Raw genomic sequence first — 25,926 nt, 5'->3', positions numbered from 1 at the left:
GTTAAATACATTGATTAACATAAGAAAAACTAAATCATTATGATGGTGAGTCTTTATATCAAAGAATGTGCTGTGCCTTTGAATTTGTTCAAGTCTTCTTTTAAATGCTTGAGTGGTTAAAGTTTTCTTCTTGTAGAATTTGCACATGTCTCATTAAGTTTATTTTTATCTTTTTGTTGCTTTTGTAAATGGTGTCTTTACTTCCTTTTTATATGCTAACTGATTTTTATTCATAAAAGTGTAGCTTTAAAATTTTTGTATACTGCACTCAGACAACTCATTATATTTTCTTATTGACAACTTTTCATTAGATTCTTTTCAGTTTTCAGTATATAATCATATTATCTTAAAATAATAAGTCCTTCGATAATAACATACTACATCTGCAAATAAAAAAATTTTACCTTCTTCCTAATTTTTGTTTCTAAATTAATTTCTCTTTTCTAATTGTATTAGCTATTATCTTAAGAACTAGGACAAATAACAATGATGATTAGACACTATATAATTCAATTTAGATAACATTATTAAAAACGATAAAATTATAAAAATGGAAAACAGATTAGTGGCTACCAGGGATTAGGGAAAGAAGAAAGGGGAAGAAGGTAGGTGTGGTTATAAAAGGGCAACATGATCTTTGTGGTACTAGAAATATTCTGTATCTGAACTGTATCAATGTCAGTATTGTGATATCATACAAGGGTTTGCCACTGGGGCAAACTGGGTAAAAGGTGTATGGAATTTCTGTATTATTTTTTACAACTGCAAGTGAATCTATAATTATCTCAAAATGAGAAGTTGTTTGGTTTTTTTTTTCCTAAGGAGTTCTAATCTACTTTTTAAAAATGGTAATGATAAACATCTTCATTCTCCCTCAACTTTAATAAGGATATTTCCACTGTTTCCACATTAATTATGATGCCAGCTCTTGGACTAAGATATACCAAAGTAAGATGCAATTAGTTCAAATATATCAGCAAAAACAATACGTATAAATGAATTAAATTCACATATATAGATATATGTATAATATTACGGAACTATTCATCCATTCCTTTCCAATGAGTTTTATAAATTTTTTAATTTGCTGAGATAATGGTTAAATTATCTCTGCATACATAAGGGGGGAGAGAGAGAGCCAGCAAATGTGGCTAAATATTAATAATTGGTGAATCTCACTGAAAAAAATACATGAGAGTTCATTGTCTTATGCTAGCAACTTTTGCATTTAAAATTTTTTCAAAATAAAAACAGGATAAAACTCCAGATAATAATGTAGAAGCCCATGTTCAATGGGTAGTTAACTTGCTATGATCTTTTGTCATGTTTGGGAGGAATATGGAAATATTGAATAATTTTACATGGTTTTAAATTTTATAGTTATATACATTTAAAATTTAAAGCTAACCATGAAAAATAAAAATATAAGCTTTGACAAGAAGAAAGGAAAAAAGAACAGAAAACCAAAGGCCCAATTTAAAAGAGTAGAAATTAGCCCCCCAATACCAATAATCACAATAAATATAAATGAATTAAAGTCACCTGTATAAAGACAGATCATCAGATTGGGTTTAAAAACACAATCCAGACATATACTGAATACATTGGTCTTATTTGCCACACATAAACTAAAACTGTATCAAGAGAATGAAAATAAAGGAATTCAGGATGGTATTCATATAAATACTTATGAAAAGAGAGCTGGTGTGGTGGAATTAATATCAGATAAAATAGAATTTAAGGCAGAAAAGATTTCTGGAAATAAAAAGTGACATGATATACACCCATGATGGTTGAATGTTCTTCCTAAAAGGGTGTATTATTTTCCATCTTCAGCAGCAAAGTGTATTATTCCCAACAAACATTCCAATTGAGGGCAGTATCAGTATCTTGTTTATATTCGCCAATTTATTATAATATGCAAAAAGGAAACAAATGGGATCTTTCTGTCGTTTAATTTCAAAGCCCACATTCTTTCAAACATGGTAGAGACCACACAACGAAACTGACGTTCTGGAATCAATGGTGAGCCCCCTGAGCTCCCAGACAAGGGAGACAGGAACTGGCGGTCCTGGCAGGGTCCACGCAGACACTCAGCTGCCGCCAGGGTGGTGACAAGAGTAGGCAAAGGACCTGTCACCCGGCCTGACCCGCAGGAAGTTCAGCTTCCCGGGGTCGTCCGCCCAGCCCCCGCAGTCTACATCCACTCTGTGTGGAACAGAGCCCAGTTAATCCTCAGCAGTGTATTTAATCTCTATACAGTACGGTATTCACTTCCTATACATGCGCCAGAAAACTGTTCAGTGCCCCGAGGCAGTGTATATTAATATAATAATAATTCTCTACGACCATATTTGAAGGACCAGTTGCCCTTCAGCTTCACACAAAGCTTTCATTAAAAAAATCTTCACTGGAATTAGGTGCAGTTAGCAATTTCCAGAGAGGTCTCTGATATATTTTCCCTGAAAACAAAGAAAGAAAGAAAAAAGACAAGATTTTTCATAAAATTTCCTAAAATTAAAAAAAAAAATCCTTTGAAATTACTGAAAACAAATGAGTGACTAATTCACATCAGGCATTCTGAGGGAGACTTTTCACATTGTGTTCTCATATCTACTTCTCAAAGAAACAATCCACAATTTAGGCAGTTATCATTGTCCTCATTTCACTGACAATCCAGCTAAGCACCAGAGAGGTTCAGTGACTATACCAATGCCAAAAGCCACTAAGAGGACCCATTCTTCAAACCTAGATTAATGAGCTTACAAAGGTAAATTCTCTGGCAGCTGTGTTGTTCATATAGCAGCAGCATGGTTAAGACTGGAAGTAATAATAATTGTTATAACGTCTCATTAACCAGCTTGGATCATTTAGGACACTCTTTGTGTGTAATAAAGACTTTAGGAGAAAAGCATACATTATGATTAATATGAGCAGAAACTTCAGATTCAATATGTCTGGTGACATTCTGGAAAAATTCCTATGCTTAGTTAATAGCAACAAGCACTCCAGTGAGGAGTAGACAGTTAATCATTTCAAATAATGCGGGATCCAGGTGATATCATTCCCTGACAGACTGGGCTCCTGGTCCACATGGTTTTGCTGATGCAGCTGCTGTAGCCTGATGCTTTCAAAAGGTTATTTTTAATTTATAGTTTGAAGTTAAAATTACCAAAGAGTTTTAAAAGCAGTGCAAAAGCCAAATGCATCTTTCTGTCACTCTCAGAATACTGCTTTCATTTTTGCCCATATTTTTGGCTCAATGAGCTGAAATCTAGGTGTGGATAAAGAGAATAACAATACCCTAACATTGAAATTATTACAAAACAATATGAGATATTTCAAAGTCATGAAGTAAAAAGAAAACAACTAATAGTGCTTTGGTTTCTACAGTCACTTTCAGAATGAAGGAGTCAAAAAGGAGGCCAGGCAAAAAGTGTTGACATTTGTTATTGTGTTTTTTCCTATCTGCTTCCCCTGACACAGCCACATCCGATTTACCAATGTCTGTACATGCAGAAAAATGAAAACAGACCATGCTTGCTACAGGCCACAAACAACATTTCCTTTTATCTGGCACCACATAGCTCCTAGAAGCATGTTCCTAATGGAAGCAATCACTCGCCGGTGGGTTTAGCTTTTGTTGTTTTTGTTTTAAAGCATTCCCTAAAAAAATCACTATGAAAGAATATCAGTATCTTTTAAATTCTTCAAGAAGGAAAATTTTTTTTTAGAGCAGCAAATGCATACCTGGCGATTCTGAGCCTGATCACTTTCACTGTGAATGTTTTTAATAAAAATAAGTAGCCTTATAAATAGCAGCAATCCTTTAAAGCATTCCTTCTTTTTAGGTATTATTGTAAATATTTCTGTTGTCTCAGGAGCAGTGCTGCAAAAGGCTCCAAGCTGGGGGCGTAAAGGTTCGCCCCCTGCAGATCCCATGGAGCTAAACAAACACAATTCAGGTACATACCTTGTTATCCAAAAACACATTTTCCATCAGAAATGTGGTTAGATAAGTTATAGCCACAGATCATTTTTCAAAGTCATATTTTACCCCTATCCTTACCAAATCTTTTGCTAAAATGTTATTGAAAAAAGCAAAATGGCACTGAGTCTTCCCTCTTTCCCTACTCTTTTCTTTGAAGAGTGCGGCTGGAGAAGGCCAGGAAATAAAGAGCATTAAGGGAGAGCAGCAAGAGTCCTAACTGCACACAAAGAATAAGTAGCTGGCTCACTGAATAAGCTAGAGTTGACATGTTAGAGAATCAGGCCTGTAATTTTCAGCTGTAAAAAACAGGTCTACAAAGGTAACAAGTAGCAAAAACATAAAATAATATAAAAATAAAGTTCTGAAAAATGCTCCTGCTTCTTCCCACACATATTTTAAACATCAATAGCATATTAAAAAGGGTTCTGTTCTGGGATTTTACCCAAAAAAATTATGTATGTGTATGTGTGTATATATATATATGTTTCATTAAGGATCCTGACTATTAAATGCTAGTTACTATCAGTGGAAAGGCAAAATATAAATCAATAGTTAATCACATGTTAAAAGAACAGCAAATTCTTTGAAGTTGTTCTTGAAGAAGCTTGGGCTGTCTAATTAAAGGGGTTTAAAAGAAGGAGGAGGAGGAACAGAAAAAGAAGGGGAAATGGGGAGAAGGAGGAGGAGAGGGAGGAGGGACAACAAGAGGAGCAGGAGGAAAGGAAGAGGAAGAGGAGGAGGAGGAGCAGAAGGGGGGAGGAGAAAGAGGAATAATAATGTAGGCCTCTCATTAAAGAACTTCTTACTAAAGATCAAAAAGCCAGTTCAACTTTAAAATTGAGTCCCATACACATTATTTCTCAACTATAAACTCACATTCTGACAAGTTCTAAATTACATGGCATCTCTGGCTGGGAACAATAGGCCATCATAGGCCAAACCCAACCAGGGTTAGAGATCAAACACAAGCCAACAACACTCAGGAGAACTCTAGTATCTGCCTACGGAATGCAGTCAGTTTGGGTATACTACACTAAAAATTGCTTTCAAGGAACACAGTGCAAAGATTCAGTTCCACTTTTGCTGTCCATTTACAATAAAATATTTATAGAGATTTGACATCCTTTGACATAATTATATGAAATACATAATGTTCATTCAATTTTATAAAGTAGATTTTTATCAAAGCTACACATATTTTCCAAACTTTAAGAACCCAGAGGTGCAAAATAGTGCTTAGCATGAGACATATGTTACAACAGTGAGAAACAATGCACAAGCAATCTCCTGCAAACATAAACCCGGCTCTGATTCTTTTTTGTATTAGAGGTCAACAATAAGTAGTTTGCTCTTTCTGAAAATATTAAATAATTGCCAAACAGAAATGGTATTCTTCAGCCTATGCCAGAAGTAAGTTTCTCAGTCTTCTTGCTCAGTGTTGGCCAAGACCTCAGCATTACCCAACAACAACTAAAATCTCCAAATCAATTTAAATATTTATATCTTTGCCAAATCTTTATGTTTACAGAGTTGACTCTATAAATAATTTTGAGTGATTAGTAAGATTAAAACTGCACCTTCAACTATCCAATACCAATGCTGTTATCAGCATTGGTTTGTATTTTAAAAAAAAAGTTTACGGGTCTGTTCGCTTTATTTAACTATGAAATCAAATGAAAAGTCTCACCTTATGATGCCCAAATTCATTCAAAATGCTGCCCAGTTTCCTGGTGCTGCTGTGTGGTTTCTGGGCGGCAACAGCTGGATGGGGGTCCCGCCAGTCGATGGACAGACGGTGATGCCAAAGGCGCTGACTCTCCAGAGCATGAGCCGACTTGACGCTGGGATCGAAACGGTGCACTTCGCATCCGACGTTGGCCATGCTCACCTCGAAACGGGTATCCTCACTTCCCAGCCTGCACAGAACGAGGATGGAAACAAAAACAAAAACTGTCATGAGTCCCATACATCCTGCTGGATTGACAAAAGGACAGTTGCAAAGCCAATTTTCTTAGCCCATGTCAAGCTTTCCCTTGTTTTCTTTTCTTTTTTCTTTTTATTTATTTTTTTCAGCATATTATGGGGGTACAAATGTTAAGGTTGCATATATTGCCACTGTCCCCCCTCCCCCCTCGAGTCAGAGCGTCAAGAGTGTCCATCCCCCAGCTGGTGCACATCGCACTCGTTATATAGATATATATAGATATATATACCCATCCCCTCCCCCCACCTGCCCGACACCCGATAAATGTTATTCCTATGTGTCCACTTAGGTGTTGATCAGTTAATACCAATTTGCTGGTGAGTACATGTGGTGCTTGTTTTTCCATCCTTGGGTTACTTCACTTAATAGAATGGGTTCAAGCTTCTGAATAAAGAGAATTTATCTGCTAAACAGGCCAGAGAATCATATGCTCGCACATGTAGAAGCAATATTATCAAACTGATTGTTTTAAAAGGTGTAAATCACAATAGCAATGAAACAAGGAAGACTACCCAGTAGTCTAAAGAGATCTTCTCAGAATATATCAAAAAATATAAGCCCTAGGATCAGTTCCTTTGAGGAGAGGTGTGTTCTATTAATGAGGTCATTTGTCTCCATTCTAATGACCACATTGCTGTGCATGCACTTAGACTTAAAGACAACAGCTGTTTTCTTAGAAATAAAGTATATTTTTAAACAGTGCAAAGAAAAAAGGCAAATGTATATGGTTCCGCTGGATCCAGAACTGAAGAAGCAGAAGAAATTCCTTACCTAATTCATATCAAAAGGGGAAAAAATTATGTTATTGTATTAAGTACCAAATAGGTAGCACCTCATGGAATATTGTAAACTAACAAATATTGAATTTACTCAGAAATATTCTTTTTTAGTGGTGTAAGGTATCACTTTGATTAAAGGACCAATTTTAATGACAAGCATGAAATTAACCAAATAGTAATTTTTAAAAATGGTGATTATGGCTTCTCTGCCCAAAATACTATAATTATATGTGATTTAGGACACCAAAATCCCAGAATATCTATAATACATTGGCCAAACCTAAACCCAGTGCAGAAATACTTCATTGTCTTACACTCTACTACAGTCGACCCTTGAATAATGCAGGTTTGAACTGCCTGAGGCCACTTATAAGTGCATTTTTTCCCAATAAATACAGTAGGCCCTCCATATCTGTGGTTCAATATCCGTAGATTCAACCCAATTTGGATTGAAAAACAGATATGGAGGGGTGACTTTTCTATCCGTGGGTTTTGGTATCCATAGGGTAGGAGGGGGTGAGGGTGTCCTGGAACCAACGCCCACCCCCATACTGAGGAATGACTGACTATTGCATAATTTGGAAGTATACAAATTCGGTGGATGAGAATCATTTCCCTGGTTTTATTTAACTAAAATAAGTGTTCACTACAAAGATCATCCACCTAGACATTCTTAATACAGTTGTTCCTCTGTATCTGCAGGTTCCTAGCCCCAAGTTCAACCAACTACAGATTTAAAATATTTTTAAAAAAATAAAAATAAAAAATAACAATACAACAATAAAAAATAATACAAATAAAAATCAACACAGTGTAACAACTATTTACATAGCATTTACGTAGGTATTATAAGTAACCCGGAGGTGATTTAATGTATAAGGGAGGATATTCCTAGATTATATGCAAATATGAGGCCCTTTTATATCAGGGACTTGAGCATCCCTGGAGTTTGGTATCTGCAGTGGTCTTGTGACCAGCCTCCTCGGACGCTGAAGGATGACTGTAGTCTCGTTTGCCTCTTCTTGAACCTTCACCCTACACACGGCTCTTTTCCTCACTGTATTCCATTGCATGTCAGCCCTCCAGCTCTTCCAGCTCCTTTTGCTTAAAAAAAAAAAACTCAGCACTCCTCTCACAGACACTTCCATTTCTTCTACCTAAGAGATCCTATTCCTTATTTTCAACCTCCTATTAATCCACAAAACTCAGATCATTGTAATCTCTACCCTAGTTTCCCCCCAGTTTTCCATGATCTAATCTGGTGTGGCAGATTGACTTGCTGGCTCTAATTCTTCACCTCTCCTCATCCACACTATCGCCTGCTCATCATGAGGGAGTGTCCTTCCCTGTGCCTTGAGTTTTTGGCTTTGCCGTGTGACTTGCTTTATGGAAGGAAGTGACAGTATGCCAGTCCTGATCCTAGGCTTTGAGTGTTTCTGCTCCCTCTCTTGCACCATTATCACAATAAAAATGTGCTCTGGATAGCTTGCTGGTCTCAAGAAAATAAGAGATATGAGAAGCAGGGTCACCCCAGCCAGTCCACCAGCCTTTTGTAAAAAAACAGAACTGCCCTTCGCCACCTCAGCCTCAAGTAAAGCCTCCCAGCTGAGCCCAGCCCGGACCCATGGAAACCCAGCTGACATGCAGACATCCAGGTGAGAGTAAATAATGGTAGTTTTAAGCCACTGGGTTTTAGAGTGATTTATTAAACATCAGTAGCTATCTGATATACCTAGATTAAGTATAAATCCAAAAGTTGCAGTTAAAACTACAAAGCTTTTTTTAGTAGACAGATTTGTTTCCATATAGATCAGAATATTGTAGAATTTATCTTTCCCAAGGATTTTTCAGTTAATTAAATTTTTTTGAAACTTAGATGAACAAAGCGGTGTTATCATAGATCCCCCAGTAGAAATGAGCAGTTTTGTACCTTCACTAAGAGAATAGAGAACACTGTTTAAAAAAAGTACTCACTAGGCCGGGCGCGGTGGCTCACGCCTGTAATCCTAGCTCTCTGGGAGGCCGAGGCGGGCGGATTGCTCGAGGTCAGGAGTTCGAAACCAGCCTGAGCAAGAGCGAGACCCCGTCTCTACTATAAAATAGAAGGAAATTAATTGGCCAACTAATATATATACAAAAAATTAGCCGGGCATGGTGGCGAATGCCTGTAGTCCCAGCTACTTGGGAGGCTGAGGCAGGAGGATTGCTCGAGCCAGGAGTTTGAGGTTGCTGTGAGGTAGGCTGACGCCACGGCACTCACTCTAGCCTGGGCAACAAAGCGAGACTCTGTCTCAAAAAAAAAAAAAAAAAAAAAAGTACTCACTAAATGTAATTTGTATATAAACCTTTTAGAGTGAAAAATGTAAAGAATTTCTTCCTGTGAATTTTCAGAATATTGTTTTCAAGAAAACATTCTCCACTCTAGAACACATATGTGTATTTTAATCAAGACCTCAAAAAAAAAAATCCTTAAATTAGCTGCATACAGTTCCATTTTGGGGGGGTAAAGCACTTTATTATATATTGATGTTTTCAACTTAAACTAGTTGCTTATAATTAAAAAATAAATACACGTAGAAAAACTTAAATTATAAGAAGTGTACAAAATGAAAAGAAAAAGTTTTCTACCACTAAAATTTTAGCCAATAATTTCCAGAGACAGCCATGGTTAGCAGTTTTCTGTGTATCTTTCCAGAAACTTTCTACGTGTATACAAGTGTTCTCTATTATAAATATCATAGGCAAACACATACACATATAAGTTAACCATTAAATAGTAGGGAACTATTTTGTATAATACATTAGATAACCTGAAACTATTTGCAATTTGTAATTTTTTGATTAACTTATGTTACTTTTATTCAATCTATTTAATCTTAATATATAAATATGTACTATATTGGAAAGTAATAAACTATATTCATTTAATGAATGTCCGTAATTCTTACTTTAATCTATTTGAAATGGTACTTCTTTAAGCTCAATTTAAATTAGTCAAGTTTGTGGCGGCTATAAAAAGCAAGAGCAGGAATAGCTATAACATGCATAGGTGTCGCAAACCACAGCCCAAAGTGCTAAAACCAGGAGTCAAATCCAATCCAGGTGATTCCCAATCATGCGCTCTCTATACCATACCTTACTGCAGATGAACGCAGGACACAGGATCATAGAAGGAATATTTATGATCTCAGGTCTAGGGAACTGTCAGTTACTAAACCAGACAGTAAATCTCCATGAAGAAAAAGGCTGTGTCAATATTCCCATTTCTGAATCCCCGGTGCTGAGTAGATGAATGACAACAGACAGACCTACAAAATGCTGCCCTAGGTGGAAGAAAACTATTAGGCAGAGTCTGGAATTCCCAAGATACACAGTACAATATCCAATATCCAAATGTAGCCTGTAGTGGGCTACATTTCATTGATTTGTTCATGTATATAAATAAATATTTATGGAGCACTTTATATGTGCAAGATACTATACTGGACACCAGGGACAAATAGATAAATTAAACATGGTCCTTGATCTGAAGAAGTTCACAAAGTAGTAATGAAGAAAGATTTTTGAGCAAATAACTATAATAAAGTGACAACCATTATTTATAGCAAAAATGTATTTAGTCTATCAGGAGACCATTTTCTGCTGTTCTTTAACTGGAAAGAGAATTCATTGTAGAAAATTTAGTTGATAAAAATATGTTATTTAATGTTTATTTCATGAAGCAAGAAATACAGATCACATGGCTCTCATCTCAAGGTCTGAGATGACTGTCCCATTTCTGCCACTCCATCTGTATTCCAGCCATTGGGAATGGTACGAGGAGAAGTGATGGTCTCACCTTTTCCTCTTGGGGGCATGGCCTAGAAGTTGCACAAAGAACTTCCACTCATATCCTACTGCTAAAGATAGTCATATGGCCCCTTATAGCTATATCAAAGGCTGGGAAATACAGCCATCAGCACAGTGGCCCTGTGCCCCACTAACATCAGGAGTTCTGTTACCAAAGAAAAAAGGAGAGAATGGATATGGGGGGACAATTAGCAGTCCCTGCTACAATGCATTGCTGAAATAGTTAAGCAGTTACTATGTATAAGCCTTTGAATTAAGGCTTATACTGCAACCTCTCCCTCCCTAGGGAGGAGAGATAAAATTATATAACCCATGTTTATAAATATTATTCTGTATATGTTAATGCTGGGGGGGTTGAAGTCATGACAAATTTATCAGGATAGAAGGACTATCAAATCTGAGAGTTGAGGAAATAGATAAAGGGAGATTTATAGGGCTAAATCCAAAGGTGATAGAATAGCACAGTAGCCATCTTGGCCCTCTTTCTCTGACAGCTCAGAGAAAAACAACCAGGATCCCTGCATGTGGTTGCGTGGGTTGTGTGCTGAACAACTCTAGAAGGTGCCATTCACATTATAATTACCATAATGATGATTTTCTAGCAGATGGCAATAAAGGTTCTTGAGGAAAGGGTGCCTTTTCCTGAGTTGTACAAAGGTGTTCTTTGGACCAGCTGTGGGTGGTGTTGGCAACCACATGCCTTTTAACGCTGCTGAAGGGTAGAAGGGATGGGTTGTGGCACTACTTCAGGATCCTGGTTCTTAAAATATTCCTGAGAGTATTAATGTAAGTAAGTGGCTTTTTTTTTTTTTTTTTTTTTTGAGACAGAGTCTCGCTTTGTTGTCCAGGCTAGAGTGAGTGCCATGGCGTCAGCCTAGCTCACAGCAACCTCAAACTCCTGGGCTCAAGCGATCCTCCTGCCTCAGCCTCCCGAGTAGCTGGGACTACAGGCATGTGCCACCATGCCCGGCTAATTTTATATATATATATCAGTTGGCCAATTAATTTCTTTCTATTTATAGTAGAGACGGGGTCTCACTCTTGCTCAGGCTGGTTTTGAACTCCTGACCTTGAGCAATCCGCCCGCCTCGGCCTCCCAGAGAGCTAGGATTACAGGCGTGAGCCACAGCGCCCGGCCCAGTAAGTGGCTTTTATGCTCCTCAGGAATCAAAAACTCTGAGCATAAGCACATAAAAGATGCTCAAGATCATTAGCCAGTAAGGAAATACAAATCAAAATCACAATGAGATAACACTTCATATCCACTAGGATGGCTATAATCAAAATGACCAATAATAACAAGTATCAGCAAGGATGTGGAGAAATTGGAACCTCATAGATTACTGGTGGGGACGTAAAATTGTACATACCCAAGAGAAATGAAAACACACATCTACATGAAAACTTGTATAGTTGTCTACACAAAAACTTGTATATGAATGTTCATGGCAACATTGTTCATAATAATGGAAAAGTGGAAACAACCCAAATGACCATCAACTGATGAGTGGATAAATAAAACGTAGTATATCCTTACTACAATCCACACAATGGAATATTATTCAGCCATAAAAAGAATGGAGTACTGACATAGGCTACAATGTGGATGAACCTTGAAAACATTATGCTAAGTGAAAGAAGCCAGTCACAGAGTCCACATATTGTATGCTTCTATGCATATGAAATGTCTAGAATAAGCGAATCTATAGAGACAGGAAGTAGAGTAGTGGGCACCTAAGGCTGGGTGCTGGGGGCTTGGTGGAAGAGGGTTGGAGAGAAATTGAGAGTGATTGCTACTGGGTACAGGGCTTCCTTTTGGGGTAATGAAAATGCCCTAAAATTGACCATAGTGACTAAAAACCATTGAACTGTGTATTTTAAAGGGGTTAATTGTATAGTATGTGAATTATATCTCAATAATCTGCTTAAAAAGCTAAAACTAAATAAATAAACTCAGAGCAGATACAGGGAGCATTTTTAACCCTCCCCATTGAAGGCAGAAGAGTTGGAAGAGGTAAGACAATTAGTGCTTTCCCCAGGAGTTTCAGCACTCCATTCTCCAACCAGCAGGAACCAGAGAAGCTGGCCAAATGACTTTCTAGATCTGCAAACTGCCAACTACTGGAGGGGAAGAAACAGGTTTTTAAAAGCATAAATGACACAACAGTGGATAAAAACTATTTTATGATTATTAATTTTCATTATATAACATTGCATGAAATACCGAGATTTCATCTATAATATGTATTCTCAACAGGGACACTCCCACTCCCACAGGGACAAAATGAATTTTGGAGACAAAAATATCTTTCTTCTTTTAACATATAAAGCACAAATATGCACACATTATATAAACAATTATACACTTTATCTATGATATTAAAATTACATGGAAAGGGTGATTCGGGGGAAAATACCTAAAAAGAGACCTTGGTGTCCATGAATTTCTGATTCCTCATTCACATACACTATACTAACACCCTTCCCGCTGTGTTCAGCTGTTATAAGATGAAAACATTTAGCTCCGGAGCTCATTCATTCTTCTTGAAATGCTCACGGTAACCAAAAGTCCCAGATTTTCTGTGTAAAATATTGGCTTCTGCTACCTAACCATGTGTCACTTATGAAATCTTCTGCTTATACTGAGAATGTATGACTTGAAACCAAAAGGCACAACCTACCACAGAACTAAAAAAGAGATGAAAAATATTTGCCTATGTATTATCCTTTCTCAAGCCTTTCCCTCTCCTACCCCTAAAATACAATCTTTAACATAAAAAGTTAAATAGGTGATTTTTCTCCTTTCACTTTATCTACCAACCTCATCCCTCCCTTCCCACCACCGCCCCACCACTATATATACAAGAAGACTTGCAGGGCGGGCCCTGTCTGAAGTCGTGAGGCAGATGATATTATCATCTGACCCACAGCCTCTCCTTATTTCTCTTCTCCATCCCCTTCTAATATATACCTTTCTTCAGCGCTTTACTTTATCTTAATTGATCTAGTCTACTTTATTTCAAAACTGAAAAAAAGGATCTGATTTTCATTTTCAACTGAACACTATATGGAGTGCACTCTTTCATACAAATGCCTTTTACATTAACTGTGGAATAAAAAGCTTTTGACTCCCAGCTCTTGCTCCTCATTTCAGGAGCACCACTCCTGGTCAGGGGCTCCCTCCTCCCCAGCATCAGCTGAGATGTTGTCGGCCAGCTAGCTATTAATACTTGACCCCAGGCAATTTACCTGAGCAGAAGGATGATTGTCTAGGTCCTGGATCCTTAACAACAGTGAAATCAACATATTCACATGCAATCCAAAGCATCCCTTTTTAGGTATCAGAAATATTTTCTTTAGTCTCAGTTTTCAATGAAGCACTTTCACGTTTTTAATCAAATATTGGCCCTTAGAATCTATTCATTTCTTTTCCCAGTGGAATTCAGATGTTCTTGCCTGCTCTGCACAAAGTTGATTTTCAATGGTAAACATTTAAATGAAAATGAGAAACTTCTTTTGGGAAATGGCCGTTCATGTCCTTTGCCCACTTTTTAATGGGATTATTTGGGGGGTTTTTTGCTGTTGAGTTATTTGAGTTCCTTGTATATTCTGGATATTAGTCCTTTGTCAGATGAATTATTTACAGATATTTTCTCCCATTCAACAAGTTATCTCTTTACTCTGTTGACTGTTTCCTGTGCCATGCAGAAGCTTTAAAGTTTAATATAGTCCCACTTGTCTATTTTTGTTTTGAACAAGTCTATGAAAAAATTCTCAACATTCCTAATCATCAAGGAAATGCAAATCAAAACCACAATGAGATATCATCTTACCCCAGTTAGAATGGTCATTACTAAAAAGACAAAACAACAGATGCTGGCGGGGATGCAGAGAAAAGGGAACTCATATACTGTGGCTGAGAATGTAAATTAGTACAGCCACTGTGAAAAATAGTATGGAGATTTCTCAAAAAACTAAAAATAGAACTATCATAAGATCTAGCAATTGCAATTCCACTACTGGGTATTTATCCAAAGCAAAGGAAATCAGTATATCAAAGGAATGCCTGCACCCCCATGTTTATCATAGCACTATTCACAATGGCAAAGATATGGAATCAACCTAAGTGTCCATTAACCGATGAATAAATAAAGAAAACATGGTATATACACAATGGAATACTATTGGGCCTTAAAAAAGAATGAAATTCTGTCATTCACAGCAACATGGATGCAACTGAAAGTCATATGTTAAGTGAAATAAGCCATCCAGGTTACGTACACATATGGAAATAACATTCATTAGAAATCAATCAGGTGGGAGGGAGGAGGAGGGGATGGGTAAATTCACACCTAATGGGTACAACACACACTATCTGGGTGATGGGCACACTTACAACTCTGACTCAAACAGTACAAAAGCAATTTATGTAACCAAAATGTTTGTACCCCTGTTATATGCTAAAATTTAAATAAATAAATAAATAAATAAAAATTAAAAAAAGAAATAAGCCAGGCACAGAATGACAAATATCACGTGTCCTTACCCTTATGTGGGAGCTAAGAAAGTTGAGGTAGTGAATAGAATGACTGACACTAGAGGCTGGGAAGTGGGTAGGGGAGAGGATAGGTTGATTAATGAGTACAAACATACAGTTAGATAGAAGGAATAAGTTCTAATGTTCAATAGCACAGTAGGGTGACTAAAGGTAACAACAATGTATCGTATATTTTAAAGTAGCTAGAAGAGAGGTTTTGAAATGTCCCCATCACATAGAAATGATAAATGTTCAAGGTAATGGATACCCTAAATACCCTGACATGATCATTACACATTCTATGCATGTAACAAAATAACACATGTAGCTCATAAATATGTAAAATATTATGCATCAATAAAAATGTTTTTTTTAAAAAAATGCTTTTAAATGATAAACTTTTTTTTCCAGACAAGAGTCTCACTCTGTTGCCTGGGCTAGAGTGAGTGCCGTGGCATCAGCCTAGCTCACAGCAACCTCAAACTCCTGGGCTCAAGAAATCCTTCTGCCTCAGCCTCCCAAGTAGCTGGGACTACAGGCATGTGCCACCATGCCTGGCTAATTTTTTCTATATATTTGTAGTTGTCCAGCTAATTTCTTTCTATTTTTAGTAGAGATGGGGTCTGGCTCTTACTCAGGCTGGTTTCGAACTCTTGACCTTGAGTGATCCCACCTTGGCCTCCCAGAGTGCTAGGATTACAGGAGTAAGCCACTACACCCGGCATAAATGATAAACTTTTTTACATGTAATAATATGAACTCTTACTGCAGAACTATCTTATCGAACAGGCTCTTAAGTACAAGGAAAACAAAAAGGAATTTGAAAATGTTCCCCAAAGCTTTCCAAGTTTTCTTTTATTCAGTTATATGCTTTAAGTGAAAATATTCCAGGGTGTAAAATATTAAGTAAAATATAAAGGCACTTTGGAGCAAGAAAATAGGACCAAGCTGAGATTTCCAATTTGCATGTGGTACTATGCAATTATTTTTATGACCTACTTTCATACATTTTTAATGTGACATAAAATAAACTCTGCTGTCACAACTTCCCATCCTTCCTACAATCTCGAAGCATAGCTGGTGGCCTCCCAGAAAAAGAGTTCTGTTCTAATCAACTGGCAAAGCATCTCATCTTCAAATTCACAGCCTCTACATTTAAAGCAAAGCATAACCAGCTTCCCTCCCTAGTCTTCTCCTTTCAAGCAATCCTTAATAGCAAACACGTGTTGAGGGCCCTCTGTGTGCAAGCTCCGCTGAAATATACCATTGCTTTTCATTTAGCCCACATAAAAATGTTCCCACTATCTTTAAATTCTTATTCGAATCTTTACAAAAATCCACAATGACTAGTAATTTTTGTTTGCTTATAGTTTGAGAGCAATGGCGATCCTTTCCACATTGGCACCTAACCCTGACCACCTAGGATTATGGCTGGTGGTGTCATACCTGGGCCTGAGTGTAGACTGCAGAGGTGGGAAAGCCTACAGCTGAGGAACAAGTATGTGACACTCCTTGGGGCCCCAGTACTTCAGTGGTCTAGCCTGAGAACCTACATTGTTCCTGTTACAAAGAGTCTATGGAATAGGTGTTCCAAACAAAACATAATTTCCTCCTGCCTTTTTTTGGAAACATTTATCATTTATAAGTTCAGGCCTCTTTATGTAAGTACTGGTATATTTGATGAAACAGTCTCATTAGTTTATATTCATTCTTTACAAAATGCTCTCTAAATCTATTTGTATATCCAGGTCATTTTCAACCTGGATAACTGAATATCAATTTTTTTCCAAATAGTTTTGACAAAATCGCATGGTTTTCATAAGAGTTTCCTTGCTTTTTAAAAAAAATACATATATAACTATACATAGATTTATCATTGATACAAAACATAAAAATCAACAGTGGCCATTACTTGTCTTGGGTCACTCGCAGCTGTGTATAAAATTTCTAACATCTTTTTTTTTCCTGGCTGTGCTCATTAATATTCTTCTCTCTCGCTATAATAAGGATACTCTTAGTATCACTGGTTTCACCAAGAGGATCAGCTCCCAACTTACTCCCAGCAGAATGGGGGGGGGCGGGGAGAGTGGCTCTAGTCAAGGAGACATCTGTTATCTGCACATTCCTGCAGTTGCACAACAAAGAGATCAGTCTGAAACAATGTCAAGATGCAAAGCACAGCACCTGTTATTCGCTGCAACCATTCCTAACCTTGCGTTGCTGAAGAAGCCTCAGCTGCCTAAAGGAGAGTCTGTGTTTACTTCTGCTGTGAAAAATGTACTCACCCTAAAGAGTAGAGGCGGCATTGCTTGCTGTGGATTTGATGAGCTAAGCCAAACCTGTCATCAAGACACACCGACCAGGGCTTCTGTTCAGGGCTGGCATCAGTAGCCAGGTTGTCTGTATTCATGTGATCGCATGCAATCTGTAAGGATTGGAAATCAATGTGAATAATTTAAAACCCTGGATGATAAATGGCAGGTAGGGACTTACTGCTTCCCCAGTCCCTGAAAACCATAATAGGAGAGTTATAGCCTTCTCTACAGCTAACTACTCCCCTCCCCAGGGAACCACAAGACTGCTATAAAATGTTTGGAGGGATTTCAATTACCAGATAATAAGTAACCTCATGGAGACCATATGCAGGCATGAAGGGAAGTTAAGAGTGGCTACAGCCATGTGCACAGGGCGTATAGGAGAGACCAAATCAGGGGCAAAGACGGAGGGTAAGAGGGGTCAGAACGGCTTTGTAGAGGTGTGTTGGTCTTGGAGGATGAAGAGAAGGTGACCAAGAGGCTCAGACCCAGGGCATTCCAGACACAGAGGACAGTGCTCACAAAGCATAGATGTCTTTGCTACCCACTGTGGCCCTGCTACAAGATGTGAGATAGGATCACAGGCATAGACCTCAGAAGAATACGGTACTCACAAGATTATCTATCCCTTATTTCAGGCAGATAAGGTGGGGCCACTAAGGTCCAGAAAGGTGGCAGATGTTATCCAAAGTAAAGGGCTGATCATGGGTCAAGTGAAATTAATAGGCAGTCCCTGCTGATAAGGCCTGTTCTTTGTGACTTACTGCTCTAATGAGCTTCCTCCCGAGGAAGGAGGGCAAGAGCCCCAGGCAGGAGGCACTTCCTGAGCTAACCAAAGCACTTCTCTTAACTCATCCATCAAAATTAGATAAGAAAACCAAAGAGAATGTATATCTAAGTCAAACAGAAGCAAGTCTCTAATTTCAACTGCACATTAAGCAAATACGCTCCATAAGGGATTCTGACTTGTGTTTGAGGCTGGTGCATTTTGCACAGCTGAGGCTGCGGGAACCAGAGAAAATAAGTTCTGTGGATAAGATATTTACCTTACCAAGCAATGGTATTTCCCCCGGCTCCCTCAAAACTCTCACAGTCATCATGATGCTCCACGAATGCAGCAGCTCTTGCTAGCATATCACAGATGAAAGACCATTCCAGATGTTTTGAGGTTCACTGCTTTCACTCATTGGAAAATATAACAGTAAGCAATATTCTTCTTAAGCAGATATCCTAGGCTTGCCTAATCCTTTTATTTAACTGACTTGCCAAAATTTTAATCTAAGAAGAGCATATTATGAAGAGCCTATTCAGCTACTAATACAGCATCTGCACTACTCTTGCTAAAACCTAGGGCTGGCCTAGCAAAATCATCCTGGCACTATTTACAAGTGACAATGAGAGACTCTTCCGCTAGGATTTGGGTATCTAGGAGGAAAGTTGAAAAAGTGAAACCCTTATATATTCTTTTCCTTCAACCAGTATCTTTCTACTTCTCTACCCCCAACCATTGTGTAAAGGGAAAAATAATAACAGAAAATGGAATGAGTCTTTTCTCAAGCAATCACCACAGAATACATTTATTAGCTGGGTGCATCAGCATGTTATTTTGTATAATTCATCTCCTACTATTCTCCCACAGATAAATGGAAATTATGTCTCTGCCTGCCCACCTCCCATTCCCCACCCACCCACTCAAGGGAAGAGAAGTTGCTAATCTAATTAGTCAGAGCTCAGAGTCTTCGCTGGGCCTGTTGACTAGTGGGCAGATAACTGTGCCTTAAATACCAGCACTTTCCCTAGCCCTCTGCTCCATTCCTCACCTCCAGCAGGAAGTTACTTAATCTAGCACAGTTCTATGGGCCCCCAGAGCATGCCTGGACCTTAAAAGCCTAAGCTATTTACTCCAGGGAAGTTTCCCAGGGTACCTTTAGAAGTGGTAGGATGATTCCCATTGCTATTGTTCTTTGTGTGCCCTTCTCCCTGAGAACCTCCATGTGATAGATCAGGATATGGATGTTTACCAGTCATTGTTTATAATTCCCTCCTAACATCATCCAAACCTATTCTAGCCTTTTTCAGTGTTTCTCAGGGTGTGGTCCACCTGCATCAGAATCACCTGGGAGGCACTTAAAATACAGATTCCTGGGTCCCACCACAGATCTGCAAAAGCAGATTCTTTAAGGCTGACACTTGGGAACATGCATTTTCATAAGCTTTCCTAGGTGATTCTTAATGTAGGTGGCCCTGTGAGTTTATTGGAGCCCTTTTGTAAAGCCCCTGCAAAATGTTCCAACCTGGGCACACCTGTGCCTTCACAAATTAAGAGAAGATGCTATTCTTAGGCCACAGCCTCAAATAGAAAACAGCAGCCCCTCTGACCCTACCCCTAGCACTGCAGTCCCCAACCCCTGGGCCTGAGCTCTACACCACACCTACCACCCCCACAACACCCCTGCCCCACCCCCAGCCCGTGGAAAAATTGTCTTCCATGAAACTGGTCCCTGATGTCAAAAAGTTGGGTACCACTGCTTGAAAGTGGTTGGCACCAACAACCAGCCAGAGGCCTCCAAAAGCTAGGTAAATATTTAGGGCCAAGTGTCAGGGCTTGGAGGTCCTCCTTTGCCAAAGTCAAGGACGAGGGCTTTCTTCTCTTCTACTTTAAGGATTTCTAATTATTCTACAGATTTCAACTTGCACAGATATATCCCTAGTGGAGAGACATTCTTTTCCACTCAGTCTCTCTAACAATGTTCCCCCTTCCTCTCTAAGCTCAAAAATAAAACACAGGAGTTATTCAGTTTTAACCATTTATTAACCATCTCATTGATAGTCATTAGCCTTTGAAAACAACTAAAAGTCCTCCATAAAATTCTGCCTCTAAAAATTAATTAAATATTGATTTTTTTCAAACTTTCTAGTTAAGATTTATGGCCACGGCTTCCATAAACTCTCTTGTAAGCAAAATAAGTGAGAGTAGTAACTTCTAGCTAAGCTCTAACTCAACTAATTATGTTCTGTGTCTAATTCCCCTTGTAATTTTAGCCATGTAAAGCAAATTAGGTCTGGACAAAGGAAAATAAACTCCAGGAAAAAATACTTTCTTCAATGTTTTTTAGTTATTGGACTTAAAGGGATCTAACTTATTTTTGTTTCATTTTGTATCCCAAAAGCTTGCATAGCATTTCTGCCAAGCCATAAGTAGAATCTGGCAAAGGGAATAAAATTTTGGAACTTTTGGCAAGAATCACTTTAATGATCAACTGTATATTTATACAGTACCATTACTTTTGAAAGGCTCAAGGGCAGAAGTGTATTTTTATTGTTTTTATCCTGTGATGTGTGTGTGTGTGTGTGTGTGCGTGCGCGCATGTGTGTCTGTAGCAGTAAATACAATAGATATTATCGTTGTAAAGCTGTAGTCCAAATCTCCAGAGCCTGGGTTCTTAGGTTATTCTTACAAATAGACAGATGTATAGATAACTAGGTAGATGGATGGAAGGATGGATGGATGAACAAACAGGGTTTTAAATATTTATTTTCCTTTTTAAAACAGCCACCGTTGCTTAGATTAATTTTGTACTGTGAGGCATGCTTCCTGGAGGCATATGGTTTGGGGGTTGACATAAAAAGCTGGATCTGGAGCCTTCCCTTTAGAACAGAGTGCTGTGTTTATGACTTAACCGTTTCGTGTCAGCGACAGACAGTGTATCATCAACTGCAGAACTTTGCCATGCATCATGGTCTTTCATGTTAGAAAAAACAATAGTACCTAACTAACCTGAGCTTGATGTTCTGCACACTCTACCCAAATGCCATTTCCTCTGGTCTGGTGTTTCACCAAGAAATGCGTAGCCCCAACCATGCCTCCAAGTTCACTACGATGGACACGTCCAAGGGTACCACGCCCACTGCTCTCTATTGCCAGGCTGTCCCATGCCCTGTGCCTCTGTTCCCAAGCTCCTTCAGCCTAGACAGCCTTCCTCACCCATCTGTTCACCTGTTAGAGAACACATAATTCTTGCACCCTTGCTATTTACCAGTGTGTGTGAGTGTTTTATTCAGGTTTGATATCCCAGTGGCCAGCACAGTGCCAGCCACAAAGCAGGTGCTCAGCAAACAACCTGCTGAACTGTGGAATGAATAAATCAGTGATGAACGTATCAAATGCTGGGCTTTGCTGTACAAGCTTGAATACAGATTTGAGAAAAATAATTTTTTTATATATTTTAAAAAGTAGCATAAGAGAATGGGGGTGGAATTCACTTTAATAACTTCAGAGGTTTTATTTTTTTCCTTGCCCATTATGACTCACTTCTGCTAACTGTGAAAATTTTAGGTAACAATGACTCTAATATTCTGCCAGTTTTGCAGGCTTTCATTGTCAAGATGAGTTCTAAACGAGGCATAAGCCACAAAAGCCTCCAAAAAGCTATACATTACATGGAGAAGGGGGAGGGAGCATTTGGCTGGTAAAAGACTGTGATTAAGAACCACGTAGTGTCATCTTTGATGGCTCCCACCGGTTGGCCTGCTAGTAACCCAGAAGTACATCAAAGCACAGTATCATACTTGGGTAAAATGGCCCCTGATTATAAAACCAATGTGAGGTTTGAAACTTTATCTCATTCTTTCTGGAAGCCAAAAATCCTTCTAGTGAGCTTCAACAACCAATTCTCTACTAAAATTATACATCCATTTATCTGCCTTCAAAACTAATTAGTTAGAACCTTGAGGGCAGAGACTATATGCCTCTGCCTCTAGACTATAACCGTGCTAGAGCCTAGCACAGCTCCTGGCCATGTGTGGGCTCTCAAAAATACTTGGTTAATAACAATTCTATACTACTCCGTGCACAGTACAAGCCACAGAACTGGAAGGGATGGACCTTAGAACCTTAGAAATAATGTGACACAATCTCTTCCATTTCAGGATCCGAACAAAAGCCAGAGAAGCAAAGTACATTACCCAGGTTTACAACATCACATTGTAGGATGCTTCATCGTTTTTTTTGTTTGTTTGTTTTTTCAAGAATTTTTCTGGCCGGGCGCGGTGGCTCACGCCTGTAATCCTAGCACTCTGGGAGGCCGAGGCGGGCGGATTGCTCAAGGTCAGGAGTTCAAAACCAGCCTGAGTGAGACCCCGTCTCTACCATAAAAATAGAAAGAAATTAATTGGCCAACTAATATATATAATATAAAAATCAGCCGGGCATGGTGGCGCATGCCTGTAGTCCCAGCTACTCAGGAGGCTGAGGCAGGAGGATCGCTTGAGCCCAGGAGTTTGAGGTTGCTGTGAGCTAGGCTGACACCACGGCACTCACTCTAGCCTGGGCAAGAAAGCGAGACTCTGTCTCAAAAAAAAAAAAAAAAAAAAAAAAAAAAAAAGAATTTTTCTCCTCTCTACCCATAGCACGGGGAAAGATCCAAGAGGGGTCTGAAATGGCCATTTTATGCCTCAAGAGCTTCCTCTAAGTAAATATGCCTTTTATAAGTTACAGAAAAGGAATATGAAACATATATATATAATGGAATTTGGAGGCTTGCACTAGGTCAATTTATTTTGCAGGGGAGTGGGGGGGTCAAGCCCATAGTTCTCAAATTCAACTCCTAAATTTAACACCTCTTGTTTTTCTCGGGGGCCTTTAAGGGCTTTTTACAGTCACAGTTAAGAGGTCCAGATTCTTATCCTTCATGTAAAACCAAACTGTAAAATTAAAATTTCAGTATTTTAATTAAGTCTGCATAAGTGTGCCAAATTAATTTGCAGCAGCAAAATAAGATAAAATGATGTGCAGCACAGGGACCAATTCATCCCATCACTCATGATTAATTCAATAAGCTTTTACTTCCATGTTTGGGTGACAAATATTAAAATCCATATGACTGTCTGACTATATCATAAGCGAAATGGGACTTTCTTTTACCCCTAAACTAGCCTCCTAAAGATTTAGAAATATATTCTCTCCCATGGATGAGTGAGGTTGGAGAAGAGAAGTCGGATGCCAAAAGCCCAGGCTGGAGGGAGATGAAAAGAGTCCAGGACCCCCCCACGCACCCCCAGCCCCACCCCCCCGCACAGCTCACAGGCAGTCTGAGCTCCTAATCTGCTAGCACCTCACAGTGCAGGGCTGTTTCCCTAGGGCCTTGATTTCCTCTTCTGTCTCTCTGTCCCCCGGGATCAGGCAACTTCAGAATGGAACCTCCTGATTAACGTGTCAAGAGCCATAGACTCTCCTTAATGGACAGTCCCTTTGCCTGCTTGGGGCCCTGGCTCAGCCTGCAGCCGGGCAGGAGCTGCCACAGTGTGTTAAGTCACTAATAAAGGCCAGCGCTCAGTAATGATTTAAACTGCTCTAAGGACAGAGAGCCTTTGGATTCATTAACTTCTCAGCACACTGCCTGCAAAGTCTCCTCTGCTCTCTTGCCTAGCACGTCCCCGGCTGCCAAGCATCTGTGGCAGGAGAGTGAAAAGGCAAATGCCTCCAAATACAAAATGGAACTGGAACCTCCAGATGATGGTTTTGTTTTGTGACACACTTGACTGCCTACTCACGGGGACCAATCTGTCGCTTCAAATGGTTTTCCAAAACAATTTCCTAAAGTGGATCTTTAAAACACTATAGGATGAATCATTAAAACATTTCAGGTTGATGATACTCCTGGAAGGAAGAAGGTGCCCGAGCAAATGCAAGGCATCTTATCTGCCTCCAGCGCGTGGATGAATTTAAGCAGCAATGCCTCAGAAATCACAGCCCTACCAAGTCCCGATCGGGAGTCGCTGAGAACTCCCCAGCCCCCCTCACTGACAGATCCTTCTTTCAAAGGGGCAATCCGCATCTTTTACGTTCTTCTCAAGCCCACGTGAGCCTGAAACACAACCTGGGTGGTGCTGATATATCTCAGGAACCTCCAGGCTTCTTCATCCAGGGACTGAGCAGGGCCTGCCCAAGGCTGGAGACGGATCTGCCACCGGGGACCCTGTGGGAGACACACAGCACGGGCAGCGTCAGGAACGAGGAGCGTGGTGGGGAAGGGGAGGACAAAGAGTGTGAGATGGGGGCAAGGCTGCTTGAGCTGCCAGCAAAACAAACACGTGTGCACACAGGCTCAGGGGGCTCTTAGGGAGCTGCTGTCATTAAGGCCACATCCGTCACAGGGAGACAAATGAGGCCCGAGACAGCCAGCGCCCAGGTTAAGCATGAGATGGCACAGGCCCCGGGGACTGTCTGACTCCGCACTTGTGATCAAAGGCAAACTCCACTCGACCTCATGGGGCTCTCCCTTAACGTGGCTTTATACGACATGATGCCGGCCCTCCCACTCAGAAAAAAACCTGCCTTATCTACTAGTTTCCCAAAGCGTAGAGCTTCAAGAACATGCGCCTCCCCACTTATCAGTGGGAGCTCCATAATGTGTGCACGCGGACACAGCGTGGAATGACAGGCACTGGAGACGCTGAAGGCCGGGAGGCTGGGGGTTACGGGTGCAATGCACATTATTCGGGTGAGGGATATAATAAAAGCCCAGACTTCACCACTACACGACATATCCATGTAACAAAATTGCACTTGTGCCCCTTAAAGTTATACAAATTAGAAAAGAAAGAAAGAACTTCGTGGGTGGGGAAGAACATGTGCCTCCTTACAGGCCAGTTTTGTTGGCTGCAGCACCACGATGCTGGAGGCTTGTCTGTGTGGACAGGAAAAGCCCAGGGCCCTCAGTTATCCTCCTCAGCACAGGGCGATGGGGTAATGCCACCTGGCTGCAGGGCAAGGACCCGGCGCTGTCACCATCAGGGACGGGGGTGGCTTTCCAACACTGTGAGGCAGCCCCCTCCTATTAGCAGGGGGCAGGAGGAGCTCCCATGAGCAGAGGGGTTAGGATGACCCCTTAGCCTCGTTTTGCAGCAAGGATGAGTGGATGAAGGGTTGGGTGGAGGCAGTGGTCTGGAAGAAGCAAAAATGGGAACTCTTCCATCGCAAGGAGGCACTGGCTAGAGCCCAGAGCTCTCTACCTATAGCTGTCACCACCTGGAGACCTCCAGAAAATTCCCCGATTCCAAGGGGAGGGGGGACAGGGCTCAGCATGCAGCGTGGGAAGGGCTGGGGGCAGGAGAAGCTCCAGCTGCTGCCTGGGTGGATGTCTAGCATCAGGAAGGATTTGGGGTGTCACAGCACAAGGGATCCTGTAGAGTGGTTAGGATGGGCCCCTAAACCCCCTCTCATGGTAAGAAAGGGGCAGGGGAGGGTCCTGGGGACAAGATAAAGGGAACATTCATGTATACGCATTGTTCTCTAGGCAGCAAATGTCTGTCACCCAAAAAAGAAACATCTAAACAGGCTGGCCCCGAGATGCTTTAGTACAAATGTGGTATGTTGGGGTGGCAGAGGTGACTTGGGGTTAGACTGCCTTGGTGCAGGGCAGGAACAGGCAGGTTGGTCATTGTGAAGCCAGGTGTCTGGGCTTGGGGAA

At 40.0% G+C, this 25,926-nt stretch overlaps 1 protein-coding gene across 2 annotated transcripts in view; it reads right to left on the bottom strand.

Annotated features, from left to right (window-relative positions):
- METTL24 (methyltransferase like 24) overlaps positions 1–25,926 on the bottom strand; it is a 102,570-nt gene that overhangs the window by 46,677 nt on the left and 29,967 nt on the right. For both annotated transcript variants that reach the window (XM_020287373.2, XM_076003067.1), the window contains 3 exons: positions 24,334–24,432; positions 17,426–17,565; positions 5,679–5,907 (listed from right to left, as the gene is read on the bottom strand). In XM_020287373.2, the coding sequence (XP_020142962.2) occupies positions 5,679–5,907; positions 17,426–17,565; positions 24,334–24,432 (468 nt within the window). The remainder of the gene's footprint in view (positions 1–5,678; positions 5,908–17,425; positions 17,566–24,333; positions 24,433–25,926) is intronic.

The sequence above is a fragment of the Microcebus murinus genome, chromosome 5, assembly GCF_040939455.1.
Source record: "Microcebus murinus isolate Inina chromosome 5, M.murinus_Inina_mat1.0, whole genome shotgun sequence".
In the NCBI taxonomy this organism is placed as follows: Eukaryota; Metazoa; Chordata; class Mammalia; order Primates; family Cheirogaleidae; genus Microcebus; species Microcebus murinus.
The sequence above is the reverse complement of the archived record's forward strand: the minus strand, read 5'-3'. Positions and strand labels throughout refer to the sequence as shown.